Source organism: Crocodylus siamensis, chromosome 3 (genome assembly GCF_052110815.1).
Source record: "Crocodylus siamensis isolate JL-2025a chromosome 3, ASM5211081v1, whole genome shotgun sequence".
Taxonomy (NCBI): domain Eukaryota; kingdom Metazoa; phylum Chordata; order Crocodylia; family Crocodylidae; genus Crocodylus; species Crocodylus siamensis.
Window position 1 is genome coordinate 253,181,058 of NC_143397.1, and position 18,204 is coordinate 253,199,261.

General features: G+C 42.1%; 1 protein-coding gene across 5 annotated transcripts in view; it reads right to left on the minus strand.

Annotated features, from left to right (window-relative positions):
• The window catches only part of TRAPPC9 (trafficking protein particle complex subunit 9), an 826,451-nt gene that overhangs the window by 674,581 nt on the left and 133,666 nt on the right, over positions 1-18,204 (minus strand). For all 5 annotated transcript variants that reach the window (XM_090040707.1, XM_090040706.1, XM_090040705.1 and 2 more), the window contains one exon: positions 10,900-11,063. In XM_090040707.1, the coding sequence (XP_089896833.1) occupies positions 10,900-11,063 (164 nt within the window). The remainder of the gene's footprint in view (positions 1-10,899; positions 11,064-18,204) is intronic.

Here is an 18,204-nt window from a genome sequence, read left to right on the forward strand (position 1 = left end):
CACTTTACTGCAGACAGAGCTGACCCGGGGGGAGGGGGGGCGGGGTGCAGGGCCCAGGGCAAATCAGCCCGTACAGGACCCCTTTAACACTGCATGGGCTGTGAGACCCCTGCAAAGGCAAGGCACAGAAGTGCTGTAGCAATGAAATCTGTTGCCTACAGCCAACCAGATCGAAGCCAGCGGTGCACAATGGGGGGGGAGGGGGGGAAGAGGCCAGATGTTTCTTCCACTGTGCAGGGATGACCCACCAGCTCCAAGTGGACCCCACAGGAGGGGCTGCAGCATCACCACCTACACATGCACCCATATTAGGGTATAGTAAGTTAACTAAGTCCACTGTAGGATAGTACAGTCCAGGACAAATACTAGCTTAAGGAGGAGTAATTTATGCCACTGCAATGTACGCGTAGACAGTGACCAGGGCTGGCTAGAGCATGAGGGTACTACAGTGCAGGGGCTACCAGCTGGCTATCCCCACACTTTAGTACCCTTGTGCCCCAGTCAGCCCCTCTGCTGCCACCCACAGCCCAGGCCTGGCTGAGTCCCCAGGCCCCCTGCCCGCCCAAAGCTGCTCTGCCCCAGCTCGAACTGCTGTGATCCTGGGTGCATGTATAATTGCTGTGTCTGGAAGCCGCTGACTCCAGCGTGAACTGTGCCTGAGTTTACCATCTTGGGGTAACTGCATGTGTAGATGCACCCCGTATGCCTTATAACTAAGAGTCTACTCAATCTCAGAGAAACTAAACAATTGTTGTGGGTTTGTCACGATATAAGTAACAAATTCCATGGATATTTCCTAGATATGCTCATATACAATATACAACAAAGTATATTATATTTAGAGTGGAACAAAAAGTTTAGAAATACTCATTTATGCTTACCTTAATAACAACAGTCTATTAAGATAGGTGCTTATGCCCCAGCAGGGAGGAGGATGGAGAAGGGGGCAGCCACCTTCTTGTGTGTAGTTGGAGTTAGTCAATGTGGCCGTTGGCTAGGAGACTGCTTCCCTTTGTGCCACTGCACCAGCAATCACTTTCCCCCACACTGCGAAAGCTTTGAGGCTGGGCCACAGCAGCAGAGAGAACCATTGGTTCCCACTGGGAAGCCAACATTTTATATTCATTAAGTTTTTAAGTTAATTGCACAGACAATCCCATAGTTCCCATTTTCTGTGAAATCACAAACTGAATAACTTTTACTTACAAATCTTAACCTTAAAAATGCCTTACAAAATATTAACCAACTTATCCTCTCAATATCTGTGCTCAGCAGTTCATGGTTGGCTGAACAATCCTGCAAGTAGTTGCTCTGCTATAAAAAGGGCTATCCAAAGACTGAATTAAGTATACAGAGTCCTACAGAACATAGTAAACCTAAACCAAAGCTAACAGCCACTCGGAACAAGTGAGGCGGTTATAAGACCAAGGAGAACCAGATGTATACTAATAAGCAAGATATGGAAGATTTTGTGAAGCACTTCCAAGAGTTTCTAGTCCCTTCTTTATTGCTTCTACCCTAATGCTAAGCAGTGATGGATTCACCCCGGCAACCAATAAGATACAAACCCTGGATAGATGGGCTGATCATTTTTAAAGGTCTTCTTTAATTGCCAGTCTAACTAAAAAAAACAAGGACACATGCCAGTTGCCACAAATCGCAATCATGAACCTTCAATTGCACTACTAAATCTATAAGGTTTCTCTTCAGTGCTAAGGCACCAGGTACCAATGCAATTCCTTTCTAGTTACAATCAGACTGGAGAACTGTATTCAGTCCCTCGGGAAACTTTTCCAGCTGATGTGACAGAAACATACCAGCTTGCATCCATTAGCAAGATATTTGAAAATAAAGCAGATGTGTGTGTATGGAGAGAGGATGGGATGTAGGGGGAGGATGGCAAATCAGAAGAATTTCTGTTTCTTGTTATATAGAAAATCCTTCCTCAGATTACTTTAAAATTGTGCCAAGCACATTCCTGAGAAATTCTTGCCTTATAGTATAAATTTATAGAAAGCAGAGATACTACTGGTATGGTTGTCACTACCAGGCAACCTCAGGAATAGTGCTGAAAATTAAATCTAGATCTTTATTGTGCCTTTACTTCTTTTGATACAATTGTCAGACAGAGCCTCTGGAAACAATCTGCCAAAACAAGTTGCCCAGAAAAGTTTATCCGGATGATCCATAAATTTCACAACAGTATGATGGTGGGAGTCATTGAAGATTGGGATGCCTTCAATCCTATGCCTGTCTCTAAAGGAGTCAACCAGGGCTGTATTATTATTCCCAGCTTTGTTTAGTACCCTTTTTGCTTCTATGCTCATACCTTCAGAAGAATGGAGAAAAAAATTGTACAGTCTTCACTATCTACAGCGCAAAACTCTGACTTTGTCCAAACTGATTTGGGAGCTCATTTGCTGATGGATTGTGCCCTCTTTTCCCAAATGGAACATCACCAAGTCATTACAGAGCATTTCTCAGGAGCTTGGAAGAGCTCTGGTCTTAGTAAAGACAACAGAAGTCATGTACCATTCTGCTCCTAGCAAAGTGTGTCAACTGCCAAAATATCGATACTTTCTAAAGTTAGGTAACTAGTTATACAAGTCCAACACATAAGGAATACACAGGAACTGCATATGGCTGGAGGTAGTGCTTCTTTACAAAGGAAATAATATATAACACTTCTTATATTATCAACTCTCCTATCAATATAATGATCATCTAAGTATAACATTCAGTAATATTCATTACTCTTTAAAAAAAGTATGATTTGAGACTCTGGCTTATAGTCTTACAAGTTTTGTCCTCTGCATAAGTCAGGAAATGGAATGCATATTTCTACATTTCAATTGGTCTCTTTTCTAATAATCTAATGTGATGAGTTGTTTCCATGACAATGTTTCCACTACTACTATGGGGAAGAGGGGGTTAGATGAGGAGATTCCTTCCACATCAAGCAAAACAATCTAGTAGCTAAGAACCATAAAACCATAGAAAATTAGGGTTGGAAGGGACCTCAGAAGGTCAACCAGTCCAACCCCCAGCTCAAAGCAGGACTATCCCCAACACTACACCATCCCAGCCAAGGCTTTGTCTACCAGGTCTTAAAAACCTCCAAAGATGGAGATACCACAGCCTCTCTGGGAAGCCTGTTGCAGTGCTTTACTACCCTCCTAGAGAGAAAGTTTTTCCTAATATCCAACCTGAACATCCTCTGTTGTACCTTGAGAGACCATTGCTCCTTGTCCTGTCATCTACCACTACTGGGGAACTCTCCTCTTGCCAGCACGGAGACGGAAAAGGATCTTGGAGTCGTCATTGACTCCACGATGAACATGGGCCGGCAGTGTGGGGAGGCAGTCAAGAAGGCCAACCGTACCCTGTCATGCATCCACAGATGCATCTCGAGCAGGTCCAGGGAGGTGATCCTCCCCCTCTATGCGGCACTGGTCAGGCCGCAGCTGGAGTACTGCGTCCGGTTCTGGGCGCCACACTTCAAGAGGGACGTGGACAATATGGAAAGAGTTCAGAGGAGGGCCACTCGTATGATCAGGGGTCAGCAGGGCAGGCCTTATGAGGATAGGCTACGGGACCTGAACCTGTTTAGCCTCCACAAGAGAAGGCTAAGGGGGGACCTTGTGGCCTGCTACAAACTGGTCAGGGGGGATCAGCAGGTATTGGGGGAGTCCCTGTTCCCCCGTGCGCTGCCGGGAGTGACCAGGAATAACGGTCACAAACTGGCGGAGGGTAAGTTTAGATTAGATATTAGGAGGCGCTACTTCACAGTCAGGGTGGCTAGGGCCTGGAACCAGCTTCCAGGGGAAGTGGTGCAGGCTCCGAGCCTGGGGATTTTTAAAAGGAAGTTAGATGAGCACCTTGCCGGGGTCATCTGACCCCGGTGCTCTTTCCTGCTAAGGCAGGGGGTCGGACTAGATGATCTACCTAGGTCCCTTCCGACTCTAGCTACTATGAAACTATGAAACTACTGAGAAGAGTCTAGCTACATCCTCTTTGGAAGCCTCCTTCAGATAGTTGAAAGCAGCAATTAAAATCCACCCTTTAGTCTTCTTCTCCAGACTAAATAAGCTGTTCCCTCAGCCTCTCCCCAGCCTCCTTTTTTTTTTTTTTTTTGTCCTGTGCTGGACTCTCTCCAATTTTTCCACATCCTTTCTGTAATGGGGGCACCAAAACTGGACTCCAGATGTGGCCTCCCCAGTGCTGAATAGAGGGGAAGAATCACTTCCCTTGATCTGCAACACACCTACCAATACAGTCCAGGATGCCATTAGCCTTCTTGGCAACAAGGGCACACTGCTGGCTCATATTCAGCTTCTTGTCCGGTGTAAGCCCCAGGTCCTTTTCTGCACAGCTGCTATTTAGGCAGTCAGTCTCCAGCCTGTAGTGGTGCATGGGATTTTCCCCATCCTAAATGCAGGACTTTACACTTGTCTTTAGTGAACTTCATGAGATCTCTTATGTTTCAATCTTTCAATTTGTATAGATCTCTCTGAATCCTCCTGCATATTTACTACTCCTCCCAGCTTGGTATCATCTGCAAACTTGCAGAAGGTGCACTCCATCCCATCTTCCAGATTGCTGATGAAGATACAGGCAACCCTCACTTAGTGCTCTTAACTGGTTCCAGAAAAACCGAGCACTGAATGAAACAGCGTTAAGTGAAACCAATTTCCCCACAAGAATGAATGTAAATAGAGATAAATTCGTTCCTGAAGCTCCCTACTCGTACTATTAAAAAAATCACTGAAATCCCCCACTAGTACTATAAAAATCAATTAATTCAACCATCTAAATGTATGTAAATTCTTTATTTAACACTTTGAAATAATGTATAAAATTACAAAATAAAGTAACGAACTGTATGCACAGATGTACTTTCACTTTCTGCTCTTTCGGCTCCCTTCAGCACTCTGAATCAGAGCAGTCTGGGTTTGTGTCAGGTGCAGGCCATGTAGAAGTGCTTGGCTGAGGATTTTTTTTGAGGGCTGGCTGTAGGGGTTGAAGCCGGAGTTGTGCACTTCCTGAAGAAGGAATCCACTGATAGCTGCACTTTGGGCTTCTTCTCGTCACTGTAAAAGCAGCCTGTAACAATTGACTTAATTGTTAACTCCTCTTGCAACTGCAGAACTGTGCTGCACATCAGGGTCATTCTCATCAAAGTAGAAAAGAAAAGCTTCAAGATGTCTGAAAGCTTCAGCCATGCCTTTGCTGGCTAAGGCCCTTGCTGGTTGAACATCTTCCTCCTCTTCATGGCTTCTCTGCTGCTCTATTTGAATGAGGTCCTCATTGCTTAATTCCTCCCTGCTGGAAATCAGTCAACGCCTGAATGTCCTCAGGTTCAAGTTCATCAAATCCAATTTTCCTTCCAAACTCAACAATACTGTCCTGAATTGTCACCACTTGTTCCTCAACCTCTTGGGAATCCAGGACACAGTCTGCCCAAAGCTTTTGCCAGACACCATTCATTGTTTTGGAGGCAACTTAATTCCAGGCACTTGAAACAGTATCTATTGCCTTGAGGATATTACAGCTCTTCCAAAACTCTTTTAGGATTGGAGCACCTGCTCCTTCCGTAGCCCTGACTGCCTGGGTGAATGTTTTCCTTATGGCAGCAATTACACCCTGATCCCATTGGCTATATGATGAAAGTGGTATTTGGGGGCACGAAAACAACTTTTATATTATCACTGAGGTCATCAAGTGTGGTAGGATGCCCTGGTGCACCATCTAAAATGAAAACTGCCCTGTGGGACAGATTGTTCTCAGCACAATATTTCTCAACTGTACGACAGAAATAGGCCCTGAACCAACTCTGAAAGACTAATATGGTCCCACAAGCCTTCTTGTTAGACTTCCAGATGACTGGCAAATTGCTTTTAAGATAGCCCTAGGGCTCTCTGAGTGGTATACAAGCAACGGTTTCCATTTAACATCCCCTGAAGCATTACCACCAAGCAATAAAGTCAGTCAATCCTTGGTCCCCTTGAAACCTGGCACTGACTTCTCCTTGGAAATGTAGATCCTCTTCCAGAAGAGGCCAGTCTCAATGTTGAGGACTTGTTGAGGCATATAACCCCCCTCCTCAATAATTTCCACAAGTTTATTTCTATAGATGGAAGCTGCTTGGGTGTCAGCACTAGCAGCCTCCCCCCAACTAGAAACATCATGCAAGTTGCTGCGCCTCTTAAATCCTTTGAACCACCCCTTGCATAAAAGGCTCAAAAGTAGACCCCTCAGGCAATTTTTTATGTAAATCACCACACAGACTCTTAGGCTTCTTCTGAATAAGCAGCATACTCTAGGGCATATGGCATTGAGTTGTATCCTCAATCCACACACTTAACAGCCTCTCCATTTCTAACATAATTGTAACCCTACTCCTACTGAGTTTCAAAGCATTCAAAGGAGTTACAATTCTACCATATTCTTTTATTTTGTCTTTATTTTTCAGTATGGTCCTAACAGTTGACCCAGCCAAATTCATTGCTCTACAGACCTCATTCTGGCATTCCCTTGCTTTAATTTGCTTCAGGACAGCCAATTTAAGCTCCAGCATTATGCTTTTTCACTGTTTTTTCTCAGCACTTGCACTCTCAGAGCCAGTTGAATGTTTCTGACTCATGGTGCAACTCAAAAAATGAAGCAAGACAGTGACAAGCATGAATGGGCACAGGGCACGAAAGAGCACAGAGCACGAACGTTTTTGACGAAGCAAGATGGCAACGAGGCTGCGCACCGCCAAGGCTCCCTGCATGATACCCACGAGCGTTGTAGCAAAGCCCATGAGCATTAAGTGAAACTGGGTATCAAAGCAAAACGAGCATTATAGCGAAATAATGCTAAACAAAACCACGTTAAGCAGGGGTTGCCTGTACTGAACAAAGCCAGCCCCAGAACCCATCTTTGGGGTGCTCCACTTGACACTGGCTGCCAACTAGACATAGAGCCATTGATTACTACCCTTTGAGCCTGACAATCCAGCCAGTTATATATCCACCTTACAGTCCATTCATCCAACCCGGACTTCCTTAGCTTACTTGCGAGAATGTTGTGGGAGGTGCATTAAAAGTCTCGCTAAAGTCAAGGTAGATCACGTCTGTTGCTTTTCCCACATCCACAGAGCCAGTCACCTCATCATAGAAAGCAATCAGGTTGGTCAGGCATGACTTGCCCCTGGTGAATCCATGCTGATTCTTCCTAATCACCTTCTTCTCCTCCAAGTGCTTAGAAATGGATTCCTTGAGGACCTGCTCCATGATTTTTCCAGGGACTGAGGTGAGGCTGACCCATCTGTAGTTCCCTGAATCTCCCTTCTTCCCTCAAAGTGAGCAGTTTTTAATTCTGCGCAAAGTAAACTTCCTGTACTGGGCTCTTCAATAGACATAAAAGCAAATCCAAAGGGACATGATCCCTACCACAACAGTTATTTTTCTGTTCATTTCCTCCAAGAAAACTTGGGCCTCTGGGCACAGCTACAACATATGGAAAAAGACTTCTTTTTCCAGAGCCTCTTCAACATGATGCATCCATTACAAAGGTGTTGGTGATAGGTACTATCTGTGGAGTATTTTATAAAAGAAGTTCTGCTTATACTTTGACCTTTATTTCATAATTTTCTTGTGAATCAATCTTTTTTCCCCCCCATTCATTGTAGGCTCTCTTCTCCAAATAGCATTAGGTGGTAATACCTCCAACAGAGACTGAATTCCTTTTCTACAGGTATTTTCCCTTTATGTGGGATAGATGTTCCAAATTCCAAGTTTCCTACACATTCAAATCCTGAAAGCCTTTACTGTACAATCTGCAAGCATTATAAGCTTATTCTTGAGCATTATATGCTAGAAATAAACAGTGCCGGAAAGGTAAGCTTAAGTATATACAAATGCAACATATTATGTCCAATTATTTCCACCCTTTTCTTCCTCCCTTCTCCCTGCCATGCCAGATTGCATTTCCAAGCCACCCTCCTGTGACAGGAAATTGAAACAAACTTTACATTGCATAAATGGGTAAAATACAGGAAAATGTCTACTGAAATTGCAAATGTGTTTATTTAATATCTTAATATACTAAGAATGTAAATTGTTTGAATTTTGTTGTACAGAAGCTAAACTCCACATTTATGACAGAAAAACTGAACTAGCCCAAACCAAAAATGACTACCATGTTTACCAGACGTGAGCTTAACAAGAGGAGCAAAAACTAGGTTTCAATGACCAAAACAGGGCAATAAGAAATCAAGTGTAATTAGTGAACAAAACAGAAAGGACCCCAAAACACCAAGTGCCACAATGCCATGAGCTTATCATCAGAAACATAGCTAACAGCAAGGTCTTGAACAGTCCAGCACTTTTTTGCCTGGTCTCAGAGTGGCTGATGAGCTATACTGTAATGCCAAGCCTGAATTCCTCTAGCTGCAAAGTTGCAAAGGAAAATAGCACCAGGGCAAGTGTTGCATTTTCTATCTTTACTCTTCCCTCTTTCCTTTTTTTTGCATGTTGGTCTCCCCACTCTCAAAGGAACAGGGCGAGTCTCAAAACCACCACAACTCCAGCCCCTCAAACTCTCTTATTCATAAAACATAGTAATTTACATCTTTCTTATTTGCAAAAAACCCCTCCCCTCTCAAATAGGGGGCGGTGGGAGAGTGTTCATTATAAAAAGTGACTGCAGTTGAAAGAAAGGAACAAGAAACACTGTACTGTTTTTTATTTTACTTAATACTACACAGTTCAAGTTTTTCAATCATTCACCTAGCTTTTTCTTTAAAAAGTTTAAGTTTTTTTGTTTTTTTGGGGGTTTTTTGTTGTTTTTTTTGGGGGGGGGGGGGTTTGCTTGGTTCAAACCAAGCTCTTGAAAGACTGAACCACGCATTACTATTTAATGTTGTATAGTTATGGGAATAACAATGGGGTTTAATCTTTTCATTACATGCAAGTGTAGCATCCAGAACAACAGGGATTCTGGAAGTTTTTAAGAGGAGGTTAGACAAACACTTTTCTAGGATGATTTAGCCAGGGATGATCCTGCCCAGAGTTGAATTAGATGACCACCTAAAGGCCCTTCCAGCCCTACTTTTCTATGATTATTTTAATATAGATAACAATCCAATTTTTCCCTCAGTTTTTAAGTCAGTCTTTCTAGAGACTTTCAAAACAGGCACAAAATCTCCTGTCAGGGTATGAACCGATGAACAATTTATACTGGGAAATCAAGGAGGGATTTGCCATGTTTCAGCTGAATACGGCCTAACTGTTCCATATGCTCACAATGCAGAAGTTAAAACGAGGCAGATCACCCCAGAATGAAGTTTAAATTACTACACTTTAGCCTCCCATACTGTGGACAGGATAAGAGTAGAGAGACAATTACAAAGGATCAGCTGACACACGTATTAAATCCCCACAATGTCCTTCCCAGTCTTTTAAACCAATTCAATTGCCTATTCCTACCTTAACGACTGAAAACTCCTATTTTGACATGAAGAGGAAGTGCTGTTGTAGGAATGATGAGCTTAAATGCTCAGTGATGAAAAAGCATGTATTATCAAATGTTATTTTCTTATTGTAGCAGTAACGCAAGAACAACCACTACAATGTAGTATGTTATTTCCACAGTACTACATGTTTTCATCTGTGATTCTACATTTAACCAGTTAACATAATTTTCATAATGATGTTTCACAATATGAACCAAAAATCAAAACCTTATAAAAGAAGAGAAACATATCAGCCATCAGGCTACTTAAAAAACAAAAAACAAAACAAAAAAAACAATCTTGGGAAAAATCAATGGAGACAGGAATGCCTTCTGCTCCTTCTGCATTTGTACTATCCCTTTTAATCTACAATCTGGTTTAATTTTTTTCATCACTGTTCCTATCTAGGGTTTTATCCCACATTTTTTCCTATTACAGATGCTATGGCTGAGAGCAGATGGATATATTATTTCCAATAAGCTCTCAAGTAGGATAATGTTAGAATTAACTAGTGATGATCTATCTGATGAGGAATAGTTTCATAGTAGCTAGAGTCGGAAGGGACCTAGGTAGATCATCTAGTCCGACCCCCTGCCTTAGCAGGAAAGAGCACCGGGGTCAGATGACCCCGGCAAGGTGCTCATCTAACTTCCTCTTAAAAATCCCCAGGCTAGGAGCCTGCACCACTTCCCCTGGAAGCTGGTTCCAGGCCCTAGCCGCCCTGACTGTGAAGTAGCGCCTCCTAATGATTATTGTCTAATGAGGAATGATACTTTTTCTTTTATATGTTATAATTTTATATTACAAACTTTCCTAGTTAACACTACTGTCAAACATAGATTATTGTCATAGATTTTCTCGAACAGTAACACACTAGGGTAATGGTGGCCAAACGAGCCACATGCAGCTCACTAGCACAGTACCCTCTGGGACTTCTCTGCCAAAGCCCACCCACTTCTGCCCAAGGCAGCTCCAGGGGACACTAGGCTGCTGGGGGCCAGGGCTGCAGCTGCGCCACTTACCCTGGGGGTGTGCTCCCCGCAGGGAAAGCCAAAGCGGCTTGGTAGTGTGGGGGAGGGGAGGGGAAGGGAGGGAGGGCAGTGGTCACCTCCACTCCAAGTTGCTCGGCACCTCCCCCACCCCCACCAGCTTCCTGGCTTCAGTGGAGGATCGGATGTGGCTGCCAGGGTGAGTAACTCTGGCCACCCCTGCACTAGGGTCTACTGGATCTCATTTTTCAGAGCTGGAATTGATGCCCAACTGAATGAACCCAATTAGTCTGTTGAGAGAACTATTCTTATTCTGAAATTTCACCCCATTAAGTGTCTTCTAACCGTGTTGTGTTCATTTATAGCAAAATTAGGAATTCATATTTATTTTAAGCTGACTACCATACATACCTTTAGTACTGAGTGTTTTTGCTGTGACTTCCAGTTTCTCCAAAGGTTCTGTTCCAATATTTTCTAATTTAATGACAAGTTGCTGTGTCTCCCCATTATAAAGCTGGACAGACACATTGGTAGAGATTTCATCCCCTGAAGAAGGCTGAAGTGTGTGAGCAGACCTATTAACAAAGAAAGGTAGAAATGAAATAGTATGTTACACATTATATCCCAACGTAAGAACCTGTTCACAATGTAAAACCACACCCATAACAACCATAACAAAAAAAACCTTGTTGGTATGCGAAATACTGGTTTTAAAACCAATCATTGGAATTATCATCTTGTATTTCTTCAATTCAAATGTTAATGGCTTGTTGCCAGCATTTTCAAGAACTATTAGGAGTAAGAAGTATGTTTTCTGAAAGATTAATCATAGCATTCACACAGGATAAAACATTTGTTTCTTGCTGTAAGAGTTCGTTAAATGATATGCTGCCAGTATCATAATGAAAACAAATTGAGAAAGCATGAAAGAAAGCAAGATGGATCAGATGTCATCATCTTTTTTTTAAATGAGAAATTTCTAATAATTTTGTTACAGTACATCAACTAAAAGGAGACCAAAGTACCAAAAACAAAAACAAAACAAAAAGGTTCGGGTTGTTTTTTGTTTTTGTTTTTTTAAGTCAAGTGAGAAAGGGAAACATGCTACATCCAGAAGAGAATGAGAAAAATATTTTAATTAAGAAAACTGGCTAAGCACCCCCCTGCCCAAAATAACTGCCTGCCCCTGGGCTAGAGGCCTTGAGCTTGGCTAATTTGAGTACTTGCTGAGTACAGGTTAAGGCAGAAGCCAGACTAGAGTGGATTCTGCACAGAACTAATTTAAACGAAGGTGAAACAGTAAGTACAGTTAAGTACTAGGAAGTTAAGAAGAAAGTAGAGGAGGAATAACGGAGCATGTCAGAGATGAGTAGGAGGTTAAGAGTTCATGAGGATGCAGGGTATTTTTTATATTGAAGAGAAGGAGCAAGAAGGCAGAAGCATCCAAGGAGGAAGGGGGGAGGGGAAGTGGGTGCAGAAGCAGCATCAACTGAAATTAACCGTTGGTAAATTTGGTGGTAAAATCTGCATGTTCTATAATCTGGCTACTCTTCTTTGTTAAAATCTTATGAGAAAGGTTGTTTCCATGGAAACACAATAGTTTTTAAACTATGTTTTGGGTTTGCTTAAAAAAACTAAACTCTTTATTTAATACAGAAGTGCACTGTGTATTTTTCAATTGTTTAAAACTCTCCTGTCAAATACGGATACCAACACAATAGCCTAATATCTTCAGAGCCTTTTGGAACAGTAGTGGTAGATGGGGAGAAGGACCAGAAAGTCTGTGATTTGTACTTAGATTTTAAGACTTCCATATGCACATTGTAGTCCACCTTAACTTGGCTGGCTTAGGAATCGTCTAGCTATATAATGAAGCAGCCTCTGGTCTCCCCACTTACTGAGTAGAAAGCATTAACATCTTAGCACACATCAAGAAAGTATCCTGCAGTGTCTGTCTTGTTGCTATAAAGTATCTAAGACTTGCTGTACTAGCTGAAATAGCCATTCATAGGTATCTCAGCTTTTTCACAGCAGAAATCCCTTGTAGCTTTATCCGCATAATATATTTGCAGTTCACCCAAGAGAAAACTGTTTTACTCATTTAAAACCTTTATTTTGATAGCCTTTTAAATTATTTGAATGAGCACACTTTAATTTAGCTTCATATCAAGGATGTCAGTTTCACCCTGTAACAAACTTAATTATGACTTCCAGTAAATTTATCTTGTTATGCTGACCTTTGCTAATCAATGTATTTGGATAAAAGTTGCACACAATGCTGCAATGCACTTACTAATTCTTTATACACACCAAGTAATAGATTGAATTTCAAAAAGGTTAAAAAAGTAGGAACATACAGGTCTAACAGATTTAAAGAAATTACAGTAAATGTAGTAGTAATGAAGGAAATACCATCTGCTACACAGAAACATGCTCATTTTCTGAAACTTTTTGACATTAGCAGCCTAACAAGTACTGGATTGCTTTTAGAAAGGATTAGATATTTTTCATAGACTCACAATGAGGGTTGAAAGGGACCTCACGAGGTTGCATCTAATCCAGACACTGCTCAAAGCAGGACCAGCCTCAACTACATCATCCCAGCCAAGGCTTTCTCTACTCAGGTCTTAAAAACTTCTAAGGATGGAGATCCCACAACCTCTCCGGGTAGCCTGCTCTGACGCTTTACCACCCTCCTTATGAGAGAGTTCCTCCTAATACCCAACCTCAATTCCCTTGCTGCAACTTGAGACCATTGCTCCTTTTTCTGTCATCTGTCACCACTGAGAACAGTCCAGCTCCATCCTCGTTGGAACCACCCTTCAGGTAGTTGAAGGTTGTCATTAACCTGCCTCCTCCTCCCCCAGTCTTCTCTTCTCCAGACTTTATGACCATCTAAAACATTAACAACCAGCAAAAATGTATAAGTTTGTTATATATTCCATACCTAGAATCTAATTATTGGAGAGTTGAGTTCCCCATAGCCACTGCAGCAGGGAAAGCAGTGGCAAGAGGGGAGCAGATTGACCCCTGCCACTGCTGTCCCCACCCAGCTTGGTAGCAGCTGCAGCAGGTTCAGCCAGGCCCCAGGGCTGGGGCTGGGACTGGGCCAGGACCTGCCACCGTCTCTGCTACCAGGCCAGCCCTGGGCTGAAGCACACTTACTCTGTGCCCCAGGCTGGATCAAGTCTGCAGCAAGGGTAAGTGGCAGGGTGGACGGGGGTAGCGGGGCCAGAGATGGCAGGGCAGGAGCAGGGGCAGGGGCAGGCAGCCACTGTGGCTGTGCCAGGTCAGGGCTGGAGCCAGCCACAGCAGCTGCCTGTCCCTCCCACCACCCCGTACTCCATTTCAAGACAAGGAGATCCATCCCATGTTATATCTACTCTATCTACTCATGTGGCAGGTTGCAGCTATTGTCAAAGATAAATTGTTGCAGTCAAAAGAGAAGGGGAGAGGTCTGCACCAAAAAATTTTCTTCTTTGCAGTCTCCTTCAACCATGTCTTCAGCAAAAGCATCACAAATCAGCCTTTCAATGAAGAGATGAACGTGACGTGGAATGAATTCCATTTCTTCATCTTTTAACAATAATGTTGGTACTCTGTATGCTTCACCAAAAATACCTCTTTTCATTGAAGTTAATGGAAAAATTCATGGAAATTTTTCAGATATTGATCAAACTGGTACAAAGAGGTTTTTGCATTCAATTTCTAATCATTGGGCATCCAACTTACCCATGTCTTTGCTGGAGATGTTTATGCTGAATTTACGTCATTTCAAATAGTAAAAAATGCTTGTGTGGTAGAATTTGATAAACTGAATCCAATTTACAAAACTACAGGGAGAAAAAAGTGCCCTAACAAATCTTCTGAATGCTGAACTGGAAGATTTAGAGAAAGAGGTTCTTGTTGTTTTGGCCGAGTTCCTCACAGCTCTCTACCGCACGATCAGTGGACAACATCCCCAACAAGGGTGTAATCAGCTCCGTGGCTGTAAATTCCAAACTCGCATAAATTACACAGGTCAGAATAATTCTGGTAGATTGTAAGTACCAGCAGCCATACCCTAGCATTCAAAATATGCAAATGATTTCTGTTCTCATAATTAATGGGCACATTCAATTAAAACACTCTAAGGTCTTTAAATATGCCAAGTGAAACAGCAATCAGCTACTGCTGAAGAACAGGTGGTCAGGTGCAGTCCCCGAGTAATTTTCATTGACATTCTTGATGCCAGTATTTTTGTACATGAAACTCAAAATTTCATTTCAATGTCTGAATCCATACCATAGTCCATTTAGAGTATTGGGGTGGGGGGGAAGAGAGAACCCCAAATGTTCTGATGCCAAAAACAAGTTCCTGAACTTATGTGAAAACCCTAAACGAAGTCCACTTGCAGAAGCCAAAGGGAAAATTATCACAGAATACAATCAAGTAACCTTATCCCCTCTTGACCCACACGTCTAGAGCCAAGATCTTTTTGATTCAGCTTGTTGCTTTCCCATTATTATTGCATTTTTAAAGGATATAAAAGCAAACAATTCTGGCATAGCTAAGCAAGTTAAACAACAAATAGCAGCACACAAAGGAAAAGGCATAAAAACTCTGGCAGAGGAAGAGAAATGAGAATACCTGGGAATGGATACAAAGAATGGAAGAGAGTTGCAAAACAAAGAAACAAAAAACAGTGATCAAAGCTAAGAGTGATAAAGAAAGCTAATAAATGCCAGAAGGAGAAGTGATCATAACACAAGGTAGCCAAGAGCAAAGCAAATGCAAAGAAGGATGTAGGGATTAAGGTCATCAGGAGAGAAGAGTGCAGCATCCTGACACACAAGGAACATATCAAAAAGCAATGGAAAGTCTACTTTGAATGATTTTGAAATGTAGAAAAGGAAAGGAGTGAATTAGAAGTGGCACTCCTGGTAAGAGGACTGTTTGTGGGAATGAGCAGAGAAGAAGTCATGAAATGCAGTGAAGAATGTGAATGCAGGAAGGGCTTGTGGACCTTCCCAGATGACAGAAGGCATGATTAAAGCATTGAGTGAAAAAGGAATACAAAGGGCCTGCAACATACTACAACAGATACAGTATGAACAAAGAACGCCAGCAGGTTGGGAGCACAGTGTTACAGTGACAATTTACAAGTAAAAAAGGTATCCTAATGTGTGTGTTGATTATCAAAGTATTCTACTAGAGTACCTGATAAAGGTCCTGGAAAGATTAGCTGATGCAAAGGAGGGAAACCATCATGAAAGACCCTATGCACTTCATATTTGTGCCAGGAAAATGCACCACAGACACAATCTTTATAGAAAAGCACGTGCAGAAAAGGATTTGAAACACAAAAGGAAGTTGTACATTATGTTTGTGGACCTGGAAGAGACATATGATTAGGTGCTATGGGAGTCTGTATGTATATGAAAAGGAAAGGTGCATGTGAGAGTCTAAGAAAATTCATACAAGTAACAGACAGTGAAGCAGTCAAAACAGTGCTTGGAACGATGGCTCCTTCAATGGGCATTGGATTACACCCAAGATCAAGCCAAAGCCCCTTCCAGTTCATAACTGTGGTGACCATGAGAGAAAAATGGCAACACCACAGGCATTGCTGTATGCTAACAACCAAGTCACCAGGGCAGATACAGCAGAAGTACTCCAGCAAGCATGAGCAAAGTGGTAGGAACATCTCCAGTATGGGGAGCTGGAAGCCAACATTCAAAAACAGAGTAAGTTATGTCAGACACAAGTAATGAAAAACTAAGTGTTTCAGAGTGCCCAGTACCTCTCACACAAAGAAAGCAAGTCACTGGGCACCATCATAAGCAATAAAGGAGTTTGTGAAGAGGCTCTCAGATAACAAACAAGTGCAGCATGAAAGAAATGGAAAGAAATGAGTAATTAACCTGCAGTAAGATGCTAACCACGCCAAGGATCAACTTATACAAAACAATCAGATGTGTGGCAGAACCCTGAGCCGTAACAAAAAAGGAAGAGAAGATACCAGAAATCACACAGTTGGGGATATTGAGATGAATTGCAAGCCTCAGTCTGGAAACAAGATGAGAAATTATGATATCAGAGCACACTTAGGAGTACAAAAATCACTGAGAAGGTCAAAAACTAAACTGAAATGGTTTGACTACATACTGAGGGAAGACAGAAAGACTACTGTTCAAATGATCTATGAAAAGACCCTGGCTAGCAGTAGGCCAGAGGATGACCCAGACTGAAGTGGACAGGGGAAACCAGGAAAGATGATATCCAAGTATCCTTCCAGCAGATACAGTAAATAACAAATGGAGTGCAACGATCTGCACTATGAGGTGGGGACCGCAGCCATGAAGGAGGAAGAGAAGAATGATGACTGGTCAATTGATTTCTTTATTATTGGGGGGAGGGGGGTGCAGATTGAAGAAAGGTAAATGCCTAAAAGTCTACCTGGGTCTGATTTTTCAGAGTACTTGGCATTACGGAGTTCTTAACATGTTCAAAGCAGAGCTGTCATTAAGCTCAGCTGCTGGGCTAAATGTTTAACATTTCTCCACCTGCCTTAAGTTTGGGACCCAAAACACAAGAAACATGTATCCGTCACCTGAGAAAGTATTGCTGCCTAGCACCACTAGTAACTCTGCAGTAGACACAGGGATAGAAAATTGTTCTTAAAGGTTACATCCAACTGCCTTACACAAAGGGCCATTCCTTCCTGTAAGGCTCTGCTTCATGATGCACCTTCCAACCTCAACAAATGAAATAGGGCCTCGTAAGGAAGCTGTGTAGCGTACAGAGGCTGTTCACTACACAATCTTAAATGTTCCCAGACTACAACATATCCTATGAACTTAATGAGGCCCTAGGGAGTGGGGGGGGGTGAAGGGAGGCAGAAGAAGCCGACATTGTAATTTAAAGACTATCATATTGTGTGCACACAAGGGGATCAAATTAAGGTTGCACAGACCATCTTAACCCTGGCAACTTCAAATTTCCAATTTCTTGATTTGAAGTCTTCAAACACCTTAAATATAAGAAGAGTTTACCAGTTCTGTTCACTTCAGAGGAGGATAGACTTGACTGTCTTTAAGGAAATGAACCTGAAAAAAGATTCCATCATGCAAAACCATACTACCCCCCACCCCAGCCCGCAAGTGTGATAATCAGGATTAACATCTTCAGATTCACAGCAGGATCCTCTAGTACTTGAGTTAACAAGTGTAGCTGGCAGCATTAAAAAGCAATAGAAAATTCTTGCTTTCTGTATGGACCAGCACTGGAGGGGAGAGGGATAAAAAGGAGTATTTTTATTATTATTTATTAAATGTATACATTTCTTTCTACAGAAAGTCTTCAAGATGCCTTACAATAAAAAGACAAATTATAGCAACAAACAAAACATTAAAAGTAGAGTAATGTAATAAACTACATACTCCCCAAGGAGCAACAAGGTATTAGGTTATAATAGTAAGCAGTGTGGGTTAAAAAGTTCATGTTCAGTGCAAGGCCCCCCTACACTGCTTAAACTAGAGCTGCTAATATGACTTAAACCTAAGTCACGTCCATTTTAACCAAAGAAAAGAACAGACCTGCTTTGCAGGCTGATACTGGAAAGCAGGTCTGTTCTGTCTTACCGCAATAGCATAAGTTTCTGAATATTATCATTTCTAAATCAGCATTATCCAGAACTGCCTGCTAATTAACAAGGATGCATAATCTATGCACAAC